At 45.9% G+C, this 13,276-nt stretch overlaps 1 protein-coding gene across 1 annotated transcript; it reads right to left on the bottom strand.

The window, feature by feature from the left end:
• Positions 1-11,814: 11,814 nt before the first annotated feature.
• On the bottom strand, positions 11,815-13,160 carry LOC107106741 (RNA-directed DNA polymerase homolog; the record flags this gene model as incomplete). Its single annotated transcript, XM_015406932.1, has 2 exons — positions 11,815-11,832; positions 12,438-13,160. Coding segments are annotated over 2 exons (741 nt in total), but the record flags the coding sequence as incomplete, so codon positions are not given.
• Positions 13,161-13,276: the final 116 nt, after the last annotated feature.

Below are 13,276 nucleotides of genomic sequence, written 5' to 3' on the forward strand. Positions count from 1 at the left end.
CCTCACCGCCAAGCTGTGAGCGCCCCCCCCCCCCCCCAGCTAGCAGTCCAAAACAGTCCATTGGCACCTTTAAGGCCAAGGTTTATTCAGGTACAATCTCTCCCTCCTCTGCTAGGGCAGATCTGTGCACCCCCACCCCAACAGCTAGCAATCCAAAACAGTCCACTGAAGCCTGGGCCTTCTGACACACTTCTGGTGATGTCAGGGGAGTGTGGCATATGCAAATAAGTTATGCTAATGAGCTCCAGCACCTCTTTTTCTACGAAATGACCCCTGCATCAGACCATTGGTCCATTGAGGTCAGTATTCTCTCAATGGATTGGCAACAGCTCCCCAGGGTCTCAGGCAAAGATCTTTCACATCACCTATTTCCTGGTCCTTTACAGTGGAGATGCCAGGGATTGAACCTGGGACCTTCTGTGTGCCAAGCTGTTGCTCTATCACTGAGCCACAGTCCCTCTGAAGAAGTCTGTGTGCACATGAAAGCTTATACCTTGAATAAAACTTTGTTGGTCTTAAAGGTGCCACTCGACGCAACCTTTGTTCTCCTTTTAAGAATGTAAAATTTAGCTAATTATCAAATGTCTCTCCAATCAAACGGGAGAAAGGTGATCTCATTAATGGTTATACATAACTTTTGATCCACAGGATTGTACTTTATGTGACAGTTTTCAAAAAAAACATCTGGAGAGACTAAAATATAGTTTTTGTTTAATTTTATTTCCCCATGTCTAGAAATTTACATCAAGATGTGAGCATCTGATTAGTGTCTGATGATGACCGCAATTCCCAGCCCTCGAGTATAGTAAATAATTTACACATCAGAAGACTGAATTTTATCCAAATGTGACTGTGGCTTTTTGTTCTAAGCCTCTCCACATTTTCCTCACTCCTAGAACAGATCATATCATTTTGAAATGTGTGAAAATTAGGAAAATATAACAAAATAGTCCCAAGATACATTAACGGTATTAATATCTGCCTTCATGTGATGCATTTGTCTAACATGCTGCATATCCTGATGGCTCAGAGACAGCTTCTTCAGAGACGTGCGGTGGCTGTTTTCATTTTCATCTCAGTAGGAATTTTGCTTGTAAGAGACGTGAGTAGAATAGGGGGTTAAAATAAGCACCAGTATCTATTTCTTTTTTGCCCAACACAATTTCCCCCAAAAAACAAATAAACAACATTAGAATTTAGTTACTGTATTTACTCTAAAGGATGATGAGTTCTAGAATTGCTAACCTCCAGGCAGCAGCTGGAGATCTCCTGGGATTACAACTGATCTCCAGACAACAGAGTTCAGTTCCTGTGGAGAAAATGGCTGCTTTGGAAGGTGGACTCTGTGGCATTATACCCCATTGAAGTCCCTCCCTTTCCCAAAATCCACTGTCCTCATGTTTCACCCCCCCAAATATCCAGGTATTTCCCAACCCAGCGCTGGCAACCCTATGACCCTATGATGAACACCCCAAAAAAACAAGAGAAGATTCTCTCTCTCTCTCTCTCTCTCTCTCTCTCTCTCTCTCTCATCATCATCATCACCATCATTATCTCTCTCTCAATCAATCAATCAATCATCTATCTGATGATCTATCTATCTTCTTCATCATCATCATCATCACTCTTCCTTTAAAAAGTAGCCATATAAACAAAGTGTTTTAATTAGCTAGTAATCAATATACAGTAAAAAATAGGCTACAGAAGAAAACAATTATTATTTTTTCTTTTTGTACCTTGTTAGCCGAATTGTTTTTTATTTATAAGTATTAAATGGCAAAAATGCATTAATTACAGGTTCATAACCTGTGTTTACAGGAGTTGGAATTCCCAAGGCCCAGGGATAGGCGCTGAGGCTAGATTGCTAAAGTAATGATTTCTTTACTAAAGGTTTTCCAAGCATACATACAAAAATCAAGCATTCGCAGACACAATACAGGGCTAAGAATACAGATTAGAAAGTATAGAGACATTTGCATGAGCAGGAAATATCATTGGTTGGGTGATACTTTACCTGTCCAGCGAGACACTTGGATCATGCAGTGAAAAATAACACAATAAGGGAAAAGGGATCGTGAGCTGACCAGCAACTCATGCGGACTGATTCCAAACCAGCCGAGAATGGAACCAACAAAATAGGGTGGGGGTAGGAGAGGCAAGAGCAAGAGAGTGAACAAAGACACAAGGTTCTCCTTATATACTTAAAATGTGTCCTGAGGCTAACACTTGCGGCCACATGGTCCCCAGGACATATTAACAAAACTAAGAATGGGGCAGAAAAAGGTATTGATGGATGGGCAATTGCAAGTAATGGTTTGACTGGGAGTGACACCTCTTAGGAGAAGGGGGGTAGACAAAGGAGAGAAGGAAGAGAGCCAATCAGGTAGCAGGACTGGTATTTTGGATTAACAACCAGATGCTTGACAGCTGTGCTATCTTGATGGGTAGCAGGAAGACTTGATGGCTCGCTATTGTTGTCGTTGGGCACATCCTTTTGTCTTAGGCTGGAGAGGAATGCATGTTTCTCCCAGTGAGGTTAATATGTGAAGGTGTGTATGTGGGGGGGGGGGAAGCCTGCATGATGGAGAAGAAAGTTTTTCATGGCATCTGTGCAGGAACATCTTGTCCTTTTGGCAGAGCATGGCTTCCTTCAGTGATCTGCTGCTGTTTCTGTGTATATGGTCAGGGCTGCCAGTCTGCATCCTAGCACTGGCATGGTTGCAAAGCTGCAAGGGCAGGAGGCATCTGTAGTCCTGGAGTCCATATCTGGCTTGGTATGCTGCTTAGGCACAAGGCTCCCCTTGGCCAAAGGACATTCCATCATCCAGCACTGGCATGGTTGCAAAGCTGCAAGGGTAGGAGGCATCTGTAGTCCTGGAGTCCGCATCTGGCTTGGTATGCTGCTTAGGCACAAGGCTCCCCTTGGCCAAAGGACAGTCCATCATCCAGTACAAGATCACTGCGCTTGGGCTACAGTTCTGTCCATTGCCCTGGCACACTCCTTTCACGGTTCAGCAAAGGAGTCGTATTTAAGAGTCTTTAATAATGCCATCTGAAGTGGCTGCATGGCAACAACCTCTTTGATTGTAACTCTTCATAAGCAGTATGGATCACCCCGTTTCAAATTTTAAAAGGCAAGAGACCCACTTTTTAAACCGCCAAGAGTTGAGGAAATGATCAGATAAATTGACCTACTGGCACTGCAAACCTAAACAGAATTACTTACACCCTTCTAAACCCATTGAAATCACAGAGATTAGAAGGGTATAATTCTCCTTAGAAATGTACTCCACCCCTCCCCAATGTTTATTAATACTTTTTTGTAGGCTAGGGAGTTTCAACTAAGAATTACCTTTGGCAAAAGACACATGTCCAACATAAGAGTTGGAATCCTTCATCAGAAAGAGTTGATAACTCTTGAACACACATGTAGCGGCCTTGGTCCATCAAAGTCAGTACTGTTTATGTAGACTGGCAGTCGCTCACTAGGGTCTCAAGCAGTTGTCTTTCATATCACCTACTGCCTGGTCCTTTCAACTCGAGATGCTGGGGATTGACCTTGGGACCTGCTGCATGCAAAGAGAGCCTCTTCCACTGAACCATAGCTCTCTTGCTTTGGAAATTCCTGAAGATTTGTGGGAGCAGAATTGGGGTAGGGGGGCATAGAATCCTAGAATCACAGAGTTGGAAGGGGCCATACAGGCCATCTGGTCCAACCCCCTGTTCAATGCAGGATCAGCCCAGAGCATCCCTGACAAGGGTTTGTTCAGCCGCTGCTTAAAGACTGCCAGTGAGGGGGAGCTCACCACTTCCCCAGGCAGCTGATTCCACAGTTGCACAACTCTGACTGTCAAAGGTTTTTTCGTAATATCCAGCCGGTACCTTCCCCCACCCTTAATTGAAGCCCACTCTTGTGAGACCTGTCCTCTGCTGCCAACAGAAACAGCCCCCTGCCCTCCTCTGACAGCCCTTCAAATACTTCAAGAAGGCAATCATGTTCCCCCTCATCCTCTTCTCCAGACTGAACATCCCCAAGGCCCTCAGCCTTTCTGCATATGGCTTGGCCTCCAGGCCCCCGATCATCCTCGTTGCTCTCCTCTGCACCCACTCCATTCTGTCATCCTTTTTGAAGCGAGGCCTCCAGAACTGCACACAGTACTCCAGGTGTGGCCTGACCAAGGCAGTGTACAGTGGGGCTATGACACTGGGCCGCACGGGTAGGGCGGGATATAAATCCCTAAATAAATAAATAAATAAATAAATAAAATAAATCTTGTGATTTGGATGTTACACCTCTGTTGATGTTGTCCAAGATTTCCATTAGCCTTTTTTGTTGCTGCATCACACTGGCTGCTCAGATTAAACTTTCAGTCCATCCAATCTTTCCCCAAGATCTTGTTCACACACACTGCTACTCAAAAGTGTATCCTCCATCCAGTATGTGTGTTCCTCATTTTTGTTATCCAGATGCAGAACTTGGCACTTATCCTTGTTAAATTGCATCTTGTTCACATCCTCCCATTTTTCCAGCGTGTTCAGATCTTGTCGAAGTCTATCTCTATCTTCTGGCGTGTTCGCTGCTCTTCCCAATTCAGTGTCATCTGCAAATTTAATGAGTAGCCCCTCCACACCCTCATCCAGATCATTTATAAAAATACGGGAAAGTACCGGGCCCAGAACTGAGCGCCCTGGCACCCCACTGGACACCTCCCTCCATTCAGATGAAATGCCATTGACAACTGCTCTTTGAGTCTGGTTCTCCAACCAGTTATCTATCCACCCAACTATTCTACAGTCCAGCCCACAGTCCTCTAGTTTACCCATCAGAACATCATGGGGAACCCTGTCAAAAGCTTTACTGAAATCCAGGTAAGCAACATCCACAGCATTCCCTCAATCTAGTAAGCTTGTCACTCGATCAAAGAAGGAAATGAGGTTGGTCCGGTAGGACCTGTTGGGGACAAATTCATCCTGACTTCCCCGGATCACCAAATTGTCCTTTAGATGCTCACAGATCAATCCCTTTAAAATCTGCTCCAGTATCTTCCCTGGGACAGAGGTCAGACTGACTGGTCTGTAGTTTCCTGGGTCATCCCTCCTCCCTTTTTTGAAAATTGGGATAACATCTGCCCTCCCCCAGTCTTGTGGCATGTCTCCCGTCCTCCAAGAGGTATGGAAGATGATGGACGAAGGCTCTTCAAGCTCTCAAGAAAGTTCTTTGAGCACTCTTGGGTGCATACCATCTTGCCCTGGTGATTTGTACTCATTCAATGCAGCCAGGTGCTTCTCAACTACCTCTCTGTCCATGTCAACCAGCAGCCCAGATGCTGTGACTTGCCTACTACCATCTCTAGAACAGCCTGTTCTCTTCTTCAGGGGGAAAAACCCCCACCAAACCTAAGGCTAAATAGGCATTAAGTCTTCCTGCTTTCTTTCTCCTCTGCCACAATTTCTCTGTTTTCACCCAACAGTGGGCCCATCACCTCTTTTATCTTGCATTTGCTTCTCACACATCCAAGGAAGAGTTTCTTGTTGTGTTGAGCCTCCCTGGCCAGCTTTAGCACACTGTGAGCATAACTCAGTGGGGTTGTAAAATGATACTGCCAACCCCCTGACTGACCCTACTCAGCTTTCAACCTGATGAGATACAGCTAGACTGGACCATCCAGGTTAGGGCTAATGTACTATAACTGATATACTAATAGCCAAGTTGGCCAAATCTTTGAATACTTCAATCCAGTGACCAGGGGTAATTTCGTAGAAAAAGAGGTGTGTGAGCTCATTAGCATAACTTATTTGCATATGCCACACCCCCTGACATCACCAGAAGTGTGTCAGAAGGGAACACCCACCGCTCAGGCTCCACTGGACTGTTTTGGATTGCTAGCTATTGGGGGGGGGGACATGCAGATCTGTCCTCGCAGAGGAGGAAGAGCTTGTACCTGAATAAAACATGGTCTTAAAGGTGCCACTGGACTGTTTTGGACCGGGGGGGCGGAGGGGGCTCTTACCTGGCTGCTTCTTGCTCTGACTAAGGGCTGCTGGGATCAGGGGGTGGGGCTTGTTGCATGTGCCCGCCCCCTGAGCTCTTTACTGCCGGAGCTCCACTCCTGTGCGCTCTTGTAGGAAATGACCCCTACCAGTGACTAGAACTATGAACAGGAAAGACAGATCTTTCTCCAAACCTAAAAAGGGCCCCAGGTTTGCAGGGGGGGAAATGAAATCTAACAAACAAACAAAAAACCTATTGGGGGCTTTAAAAAACTCCAAATGATAAAAAGAGCACCTGTAGCTTTAAGCAACAGATTCCCTCAGTGGCTTTTGTTAGGCAACCACAGTATTCTTGTCTGGGTTTCTGAAAGTAAGAAGGCAGGGGGAGGAGGCAGGTCCTTTCCAGGCCTGTTTTGGCCTGTGAGGGAGGCCTAGCTAGGGCAGGGCATGGAAAAGGATGAGGCCTCAGCTGAATAGAATGCCATAGAGTCCACCCTCCAAAGCAGTCTCCGTCATCTGGAGTTCAGTTGTAATTAGGTGTATGAACTAGGTATGTACATGGGGAAAAATATTGGTATTTTTCAGTTCAGGTAAACCAAACCTGAAAAATATTGGTAATACTCCTGAATCCCAGTATCGGTATTATATGACATTGCTAAAAAAAATCGGCTGTAACTTGAGCTGTGTCAGTTTCACACCCCTCCGCTTCTAAAGTAGAAGTTTTGCTCACAAGACTCCGTAGCTTAGAGGGAGCATTGATCCCTATCCAGTACAATTCTGACTATTTTAAATAATGCTGAGGGAACCTTCATTGCTGTTTTCTTGTTGGTCCTTTCCTATTTCGAGAAAAACAGCATCTTGCTGTACAGCTTTCAGAGTTCAATGAAAACATAAGCAGAACAAACGAAAAGTTAAAAAGTTCATTTTGTATTTTGTCTTTTGATTTTGCCAGGCAACACAAACATGCTCACCACTCTCTTGGTGGTTGGGCAAAATGTGCCCTTGCCGAAGGCAAGAAGGTTGAAAAAGCCGCGCAGAACAGCCATTCCCAGCTGCACGTCTACTCATGCAAATGCAGCGTGCTTCCCCACAAGGAAAAGTAAACAACACTGTAAGCAATACAGATCATCTCATAATGGCAAGCCTAGCCAACCGAGCCACAAGAAAATCAATCCGAAAGCACAACATTTTGCGCAGAGCATGATTTCCCACACAATGATTGCCATTGTGTTATTACAGGAAACCACCTTCTCTAAGTTTCAGAGGGGAGCCATGCTGGCCTGGAGTGGAACGGCTACGAGTGAGCATTTGAAAATTAAAGCTCCTTTGTCAGACTCAAGTTGGAATAGAGATCTCTGATCAAATGTTCGTTAGCAGGCAATTTGACACCAAAGATTTCTGCCAATAAGGGTATCAAACAGGGTTGCATTTCAGCTCCCTTTTTATTCAATCTTTTCCTCAATGACCTTGCGGCTCAGTTCTCTGGTGCTGACTGTCATAGTCCCAAACTTGGTGCAATATACGTACCCCTGCTTCTTTATGCTCTAGAGTGGGACTAAAACATCTGTTGACCCTTTGTGTGGCATTTTTTTTTTACTACTAATAAGCTCCAGTTGAACCATGAGAAGTCAAAAATCTTAGTCTTTTCAAAAAAGTGGAGATCTTACAACTGGGTCATTGCTGGAAAAGATAAAGCAAGGCCCCGGTCACACGGGCAGGAAACTGCAGAGGAGAAGCGTGGCTGTTTGCCCTGGGGCAAACTACTGCACAGTTACGCGATCAGACCTCCTGTGGAGGTCCTGTGGAGGTACCGTGGAGGTTCCATGGCAAGGGAGAGGTGCCGATCACAGGACAAGCCAGCGCGCAACGAAGAAGCGCGCACCGCGGCAAACTGTTTTATATTTTTGTGTACATGACAAATGCGCATGCTCCGTTGGGTGCGCGTGCGCATCCACAGAGACTTGGACAAAAAACCCACCTTATTTGCAAGGGGACATGGGCGGGCGCCGGATGCCTCCGGAAATGCGATCAGACGCCCGCCCTTGCCCCGCAGTTTCCGGAAACTAGTACCTCCAAGGTACTAGTTTTTTGCCACGCAGTTTCGGCTGGAAGCCTCGGTTGAGCCACGGGAGTGCTACGCTTCCCAGATGTGCTGGTGAGATCGCGCCCGGAAACTCCGGCTGTTTTCCGTCTCTCTTGCGTGGCTAATGTTCCGTGTGACCGCAGCCCAAGTCAAACATTTTAAATATCAGGGTATTTATTTCCGATATAATGTGACTTGATCTACCCAATGTAAGTATGCGGTGAAATCAGCTAACAGTGCAATAGAATCCACCTTCCAAATCAGCCATTCTCTCCAGGTGAACTGATCTCTATCATTTGAAATCCCTGGAGATTTCCAGCTACATAGATTTCAAGGTCTGCTGTGTAAAACACTCCTCAAAACAGACTGAACAAGCAGAGAAAAAACTTTTTGTGAGTATGAAATTAGATGTGAGTATGTGCTGTAACAACGTGTAGTTCCAAAGAATGTTTTGAAATATTGTTATATGTCTATATGGTTCATAGTGACAGCCGCGGTACCTTGATAAAAGACCGAACACAGGTGTGGAGCTCACCCATCAGAGCCATGACAGTTGATAAGATATTTGGAATAATTTACATCTATGTCAAAGAAGGACTGTGTAAAACAACTTTGAGATGTACTATATGGAGGAACTTTGAGCACAGACAGTTTGGTTTCCAAGGACACTTTAAATATTTGTCTATTTTGTATTGGAATGTGTTTTGTAATTTGTACCATAATATAAATGCTTAACAATATTTATTGAATAGATTGCATAATAATACCATGGTTGTTTTTTGTTTATTTAAAACCTATCATGTGATCTCACGTTTGTATAACCATTGGGAGTTTTGCAACCCTGCATATTGCCTGAACTTGGTTACCAATTTTGAAGATGGAAACATTTTTTAAAAATATTTTAAACATATCTATGTCTGAGAGTGTTTTGCCAAGTGAACTGGCTCCAAGAACAATTTGAAAAAAGGAGCCTTTAAAAAAAATTAGGGTCCCCTCGTTTTTAAAATAGTCATCTGAATTTTAGAGGGGCAGAGTTTTGATGCAGAAGCTGTACTGTACAAAAGGTATAAGGTTCAGGGGGGAAAGGCATGAGTGGATGTTTGGAATTTATGAAGGTCATTAGTAGGGGATGAAATCAAGATAAAACAGCTGTAATGACAGTTATTAGAATCCTGAAACACCCTCGTGAGTTTCTGTAATTGCTCATGCCTGCCGGAGGTTTAGGCATTTTAAAATTACCTTTCTGAACCCTGTGAAACATTCCTTGATGCCATTTTATAACTGGGCTTGCTGAGATCGCGCAAATTGATTCACATTTTCCCCTTGTTAATTTCTCACCATTACTAATACCAAAAAAGAAAAGAAAAGAAAGCACCCCGAGTTAGATATAAGTCTTTGTGGTTAGGGCCATCATTAACACTTCTCCCATCCTCTTAACGATGGAACACTTTGCTGTTATGAAATGCGCTAAGTGTATTTTCTTCCTACTAAATGTAGAGGTAATATCACAAATGTGGTGACATCTGCAAGCAGAGGATTGGTTTAAATTAAGAAACCAGGGTCCTTCAATCAGAGAAAGCAAACCAGTGCATTCTAGAAATCTATCTTAAGGAAACTGGAGATGCAGTTCAGTTGATCACTTATTTTCCCTATATTTTAAAAATTTCGTTAAGCTTTGCCTCTTGTTAGTAAACTACAAAATGAGCCAATCCCTTCTCTCCAAATCTCTCTGAAGACTCTAAGGGTCTTTTTGCCAGTGGAGCTGTGCCTAGCGACCACCCCTCTCCCTCCCTGCTAAAAGATTTAAAGGGCCCTGCAGCTGGTCAGTGGGCCATGTGCTCCCTGCTAATCAGCTGAAGTCCTTTAAATCTTTTAGCAGGAAGGGAGAGGGGTGGTCGCAGGTGGCTATGGCTTGGGGGTGGGGCTTGGGGGCAGGGCTTTCCCCAGTGGCCAGCTGGCCAGGGGTGTATTTGAGCCCCCAGAAGCGGGGGAACCCCCACCTGGACCTGGGGGCTGGCAACCCTGGTATTTGGCCTCAAGCTGCCTCACCCCTTTTGGATGAGGGATTTCTCCATCTGCAAAAGCTTCACATTAGTTCTGCTTCCTAGGAGTATACCACCTCCCACTTTGGGCAGAGCCTCTTATCTCTTCTTCCCAGGCAACACCCTCTACTATTCTGCTGGGGAAAGCTTTCCTTCCAAATACCCTGTTAGTCAATCATAGCATCCAAAGGAGACCTGGGAAATGTAGGCCCTGATAGCTACACTAGTACAGGCTTCCCTAGAGCCACTAGGCCACCCTATAGCGTGTAGGCTGCACTACTATAAGCCTAGGAGGATCATGACAGGGATGAGAGGGGGAGGAGGGGAGCGATCCTCTCGCCACTGGCAAGACCCATTGTCTTTCTTCAGAAGGCTGAAATGAAACACAGAATGTATGGATCTCAAGTTTTTAGGTAGTTCAACATCAGCAGCCACATCATTGATGACTTTGCGTACTTTGAAAGGTCCAATGTATTTCCAACCCAGTTTACGGCTGGGACGCAACAGTTTAATGTTATTAGTAGACACATACACCAAATATCCAGGCCATAGAGCCCAACCCTCCACCCTACCCCTATCGGCCTGTTTCTTATAGGCAGCCTTGGCTGCATCCAACGTTTTACAGAGCAAGGGCCAAGCCTCTTGCAGAGTCTTACACCATGAACCAGCATCCCCAGTTCTCACCACTTGTTTTCCTTCCAAAAAAGGCATGGGAGGACTGTCATATCCATAAATGACTTTAAATGGAGACATCCCAATGGAGGTGTGACTGGTGTTATTATAACAGTATTCAGCTAGCGGCAAGAGGTCACACCAATCGTCTAGTTGATAGTTAGTAAAGCAACGGAGATATTGTTCCAAAGTTTGGTTGACCCGTTCCGTTTGACCGTCGGTCTCTGGATGATAGGCGCTGCTCAACTCTCTTTCCACGCCCATAATACTCATCAGTTCCTTCCAAAATTTGGAAACAAATTGGGTCCCCCTGTCGGAGACCACCTTGGTTGGCAGCATGTGGAGACGTACAATGTGAGAGAAAAAAGCTTTGGCTAACGCTTTAGCCGTCGGGACCGATGGAAATGGGATAAAGTGTGCTTGTTTAGAAAACAGATCTGCAACAACCCAAATCACAGTTTTATTCTTGCTAGGTGGCAGGTCAGTTATAAAATCCATGGAGATCACCTCCCAGGGTCGAGTAGGCGTGGGCAGAGGCCGTAGCAGGCCAGGTGGCTTCCCCCCCCCGGGGGTTTGCTCATTGCGCAGATTTGACAAGTTTTTACAAATGCTGAGAGGTCTTTGCGCATGCGCGGCCACCAGAATTGTCGTTGTAATAGTTGCAAGGACTTTACAAAGCCAGAATGCCCTGCTAATTTCGACCCATGAACCGAGAGCGTCACTTCTTTTCGAATAGTAGCTGGTACGTACAGCTTACCGTCCTTGTACCAGCAACCGTTGTCCCCTGATTGGCAAACTTCCACCCCCCCCCCAGCCATGATTTCTCGTCCTCCGATAGTTCTGCCTGGAAACGCTTTACCCAGGGAGATGCGGGAGGGGCGAGAGGGGTTGACGGGGAAGAAGCGAGGAGTTCGGCCGCTTGGTTACGTGTGATGACCGCTCCCCCAAGCTGGGCGGGAGTGAAAACTGAGTCCAAGATGACATCACACTGACTCGCATGTTGGGGAAGGCGGGACAACCCATCGGCTAGCGAGTTAGCCGAGCCTGGAAAATGGTGAAGGGTGAACTGGAATTTGGAAAAGAAATCAGCCCACCGCAACTGCTTGGCGTTGAGGCACCTGGGTTTTTTCAATGTTTCAAGGTTTTTATGATCAGTCCACACTTCAAATGGCACCCTGGCCCCATCCAGCCAGTGCCTCCAGGTTGACAGCGCCAGCTTGATTGCCCCCGCCTCTTTCTCCCACACGGACTAATGTCTTTCAGAGTCAGAAAATTTCTTAGAAACATATGCTAGTGGGTGAAGCAACCCATCCTCCCCTTCTTGGAGTATTGCCCCCCCATTGCCACGTCGGACGCGTCCGTTTGCACAATGATTTTTTTTTGTTTTCATCGAAATGGGCTAAGACTGGCTCTGAGGTGAACAAGGCTTTTAGGTGCAAGAACGCCTCATGGCATTCGGGCGACCAGCTCAGGGGCGCACTGGGTTTAGTGGCATCCTGCCCTTTTCCTTTTGTTTTCAATAGGTCTGTCAGGGGGAGGCAGATCTGTGCAAAGTTCGGTAGAAATGTTCTGTAAAAATTGGCGAATCCGAGGAAACTTTGCAGTTGCCTCCTTGTTCGCGGGGCCTCCCACCCCAACACATCCCGTACCTTCCCCGGGTCCATATCGAGGCCAGTTCCCGATATGCGATAGCCCAAAAAGTCAATGTGTGTTTTATGGAACTCGCACTTGGAAAGTTTAGCAAACAACTTGTGCTTGTGCAACGTAGTTAGAACGTCTCTCACCAACTTTATGTGGGAGGTTAGATTGGGGAAATAGATTACAAAGTCATCCAAGTAAACAAGAACCCCCTTAAACAGATGTTTATGCAACACCTCGTTGATTAAATTCATGAAGACCCCCGGGGCCCCTTGAAGGCCGAACAACATCACGAGGTACTCGAACTGCCCCAATGGAGTGTTGAAGGCGGTTTTCGCTTCATCGCCTTCCTTGATGCGCACCCTGAAATAAGCATCTCTGAGATCGAGTTTGGAAAATATTTTCCCCTTTGCTGCCTCTGCAAGTAAGTCTTTAATCAGGGGCATCGGGTATGCATTAGTTGCTGACATGGCATTCAGACCTCTATAATCCATGCACAGTCTCAATCCCCCATCCTTTTTTTCCTGGAATAACACAGGTGCTGCGAAGGGGGAGGAGGCTGGCCGGATGAAACCCCTGGCCAGGTTCTTGTCTATGAACTTCCTCAGTTCCTCTTTTTCGGCTGGTCCCATAGCATAAATTTTCCCTTTGGGTAGTTTGGCCCCTGGGACTAGTTCTATGCTGCAATCAGAGTGTCTATGGGGGGGGGGTAATTTGTCAGCCTCCTCTTCCCCAAAGACGGCTGCCAAGTCTCTGTATTCTTTGGGGATGGGCAGAATCTCCTCCCTTGTGAGCAGTGCATAGAGGTCTCCCGCCTCCGTGGTTATCCCCCATTCTGGGTCCCATCTAT

The sequence above is a fragment of the Gekko japonicus genome, unplaced genomic scaffold, assembly GCF_001447785.1.
Source record: "Gekko japonicus isolate JY-2015 unplaced genomic scaffold, Gekko_japonicus_V1.1 scaffold2134, whole genome shotgun sequence".
Classification (NCBI taxonomy): domain Eukaryota; kingdom Metazoa; phylum Chordata; class Lepidosauria; order Squamata; family Gekkonidae; genus Gekko; species Gekko japonicus.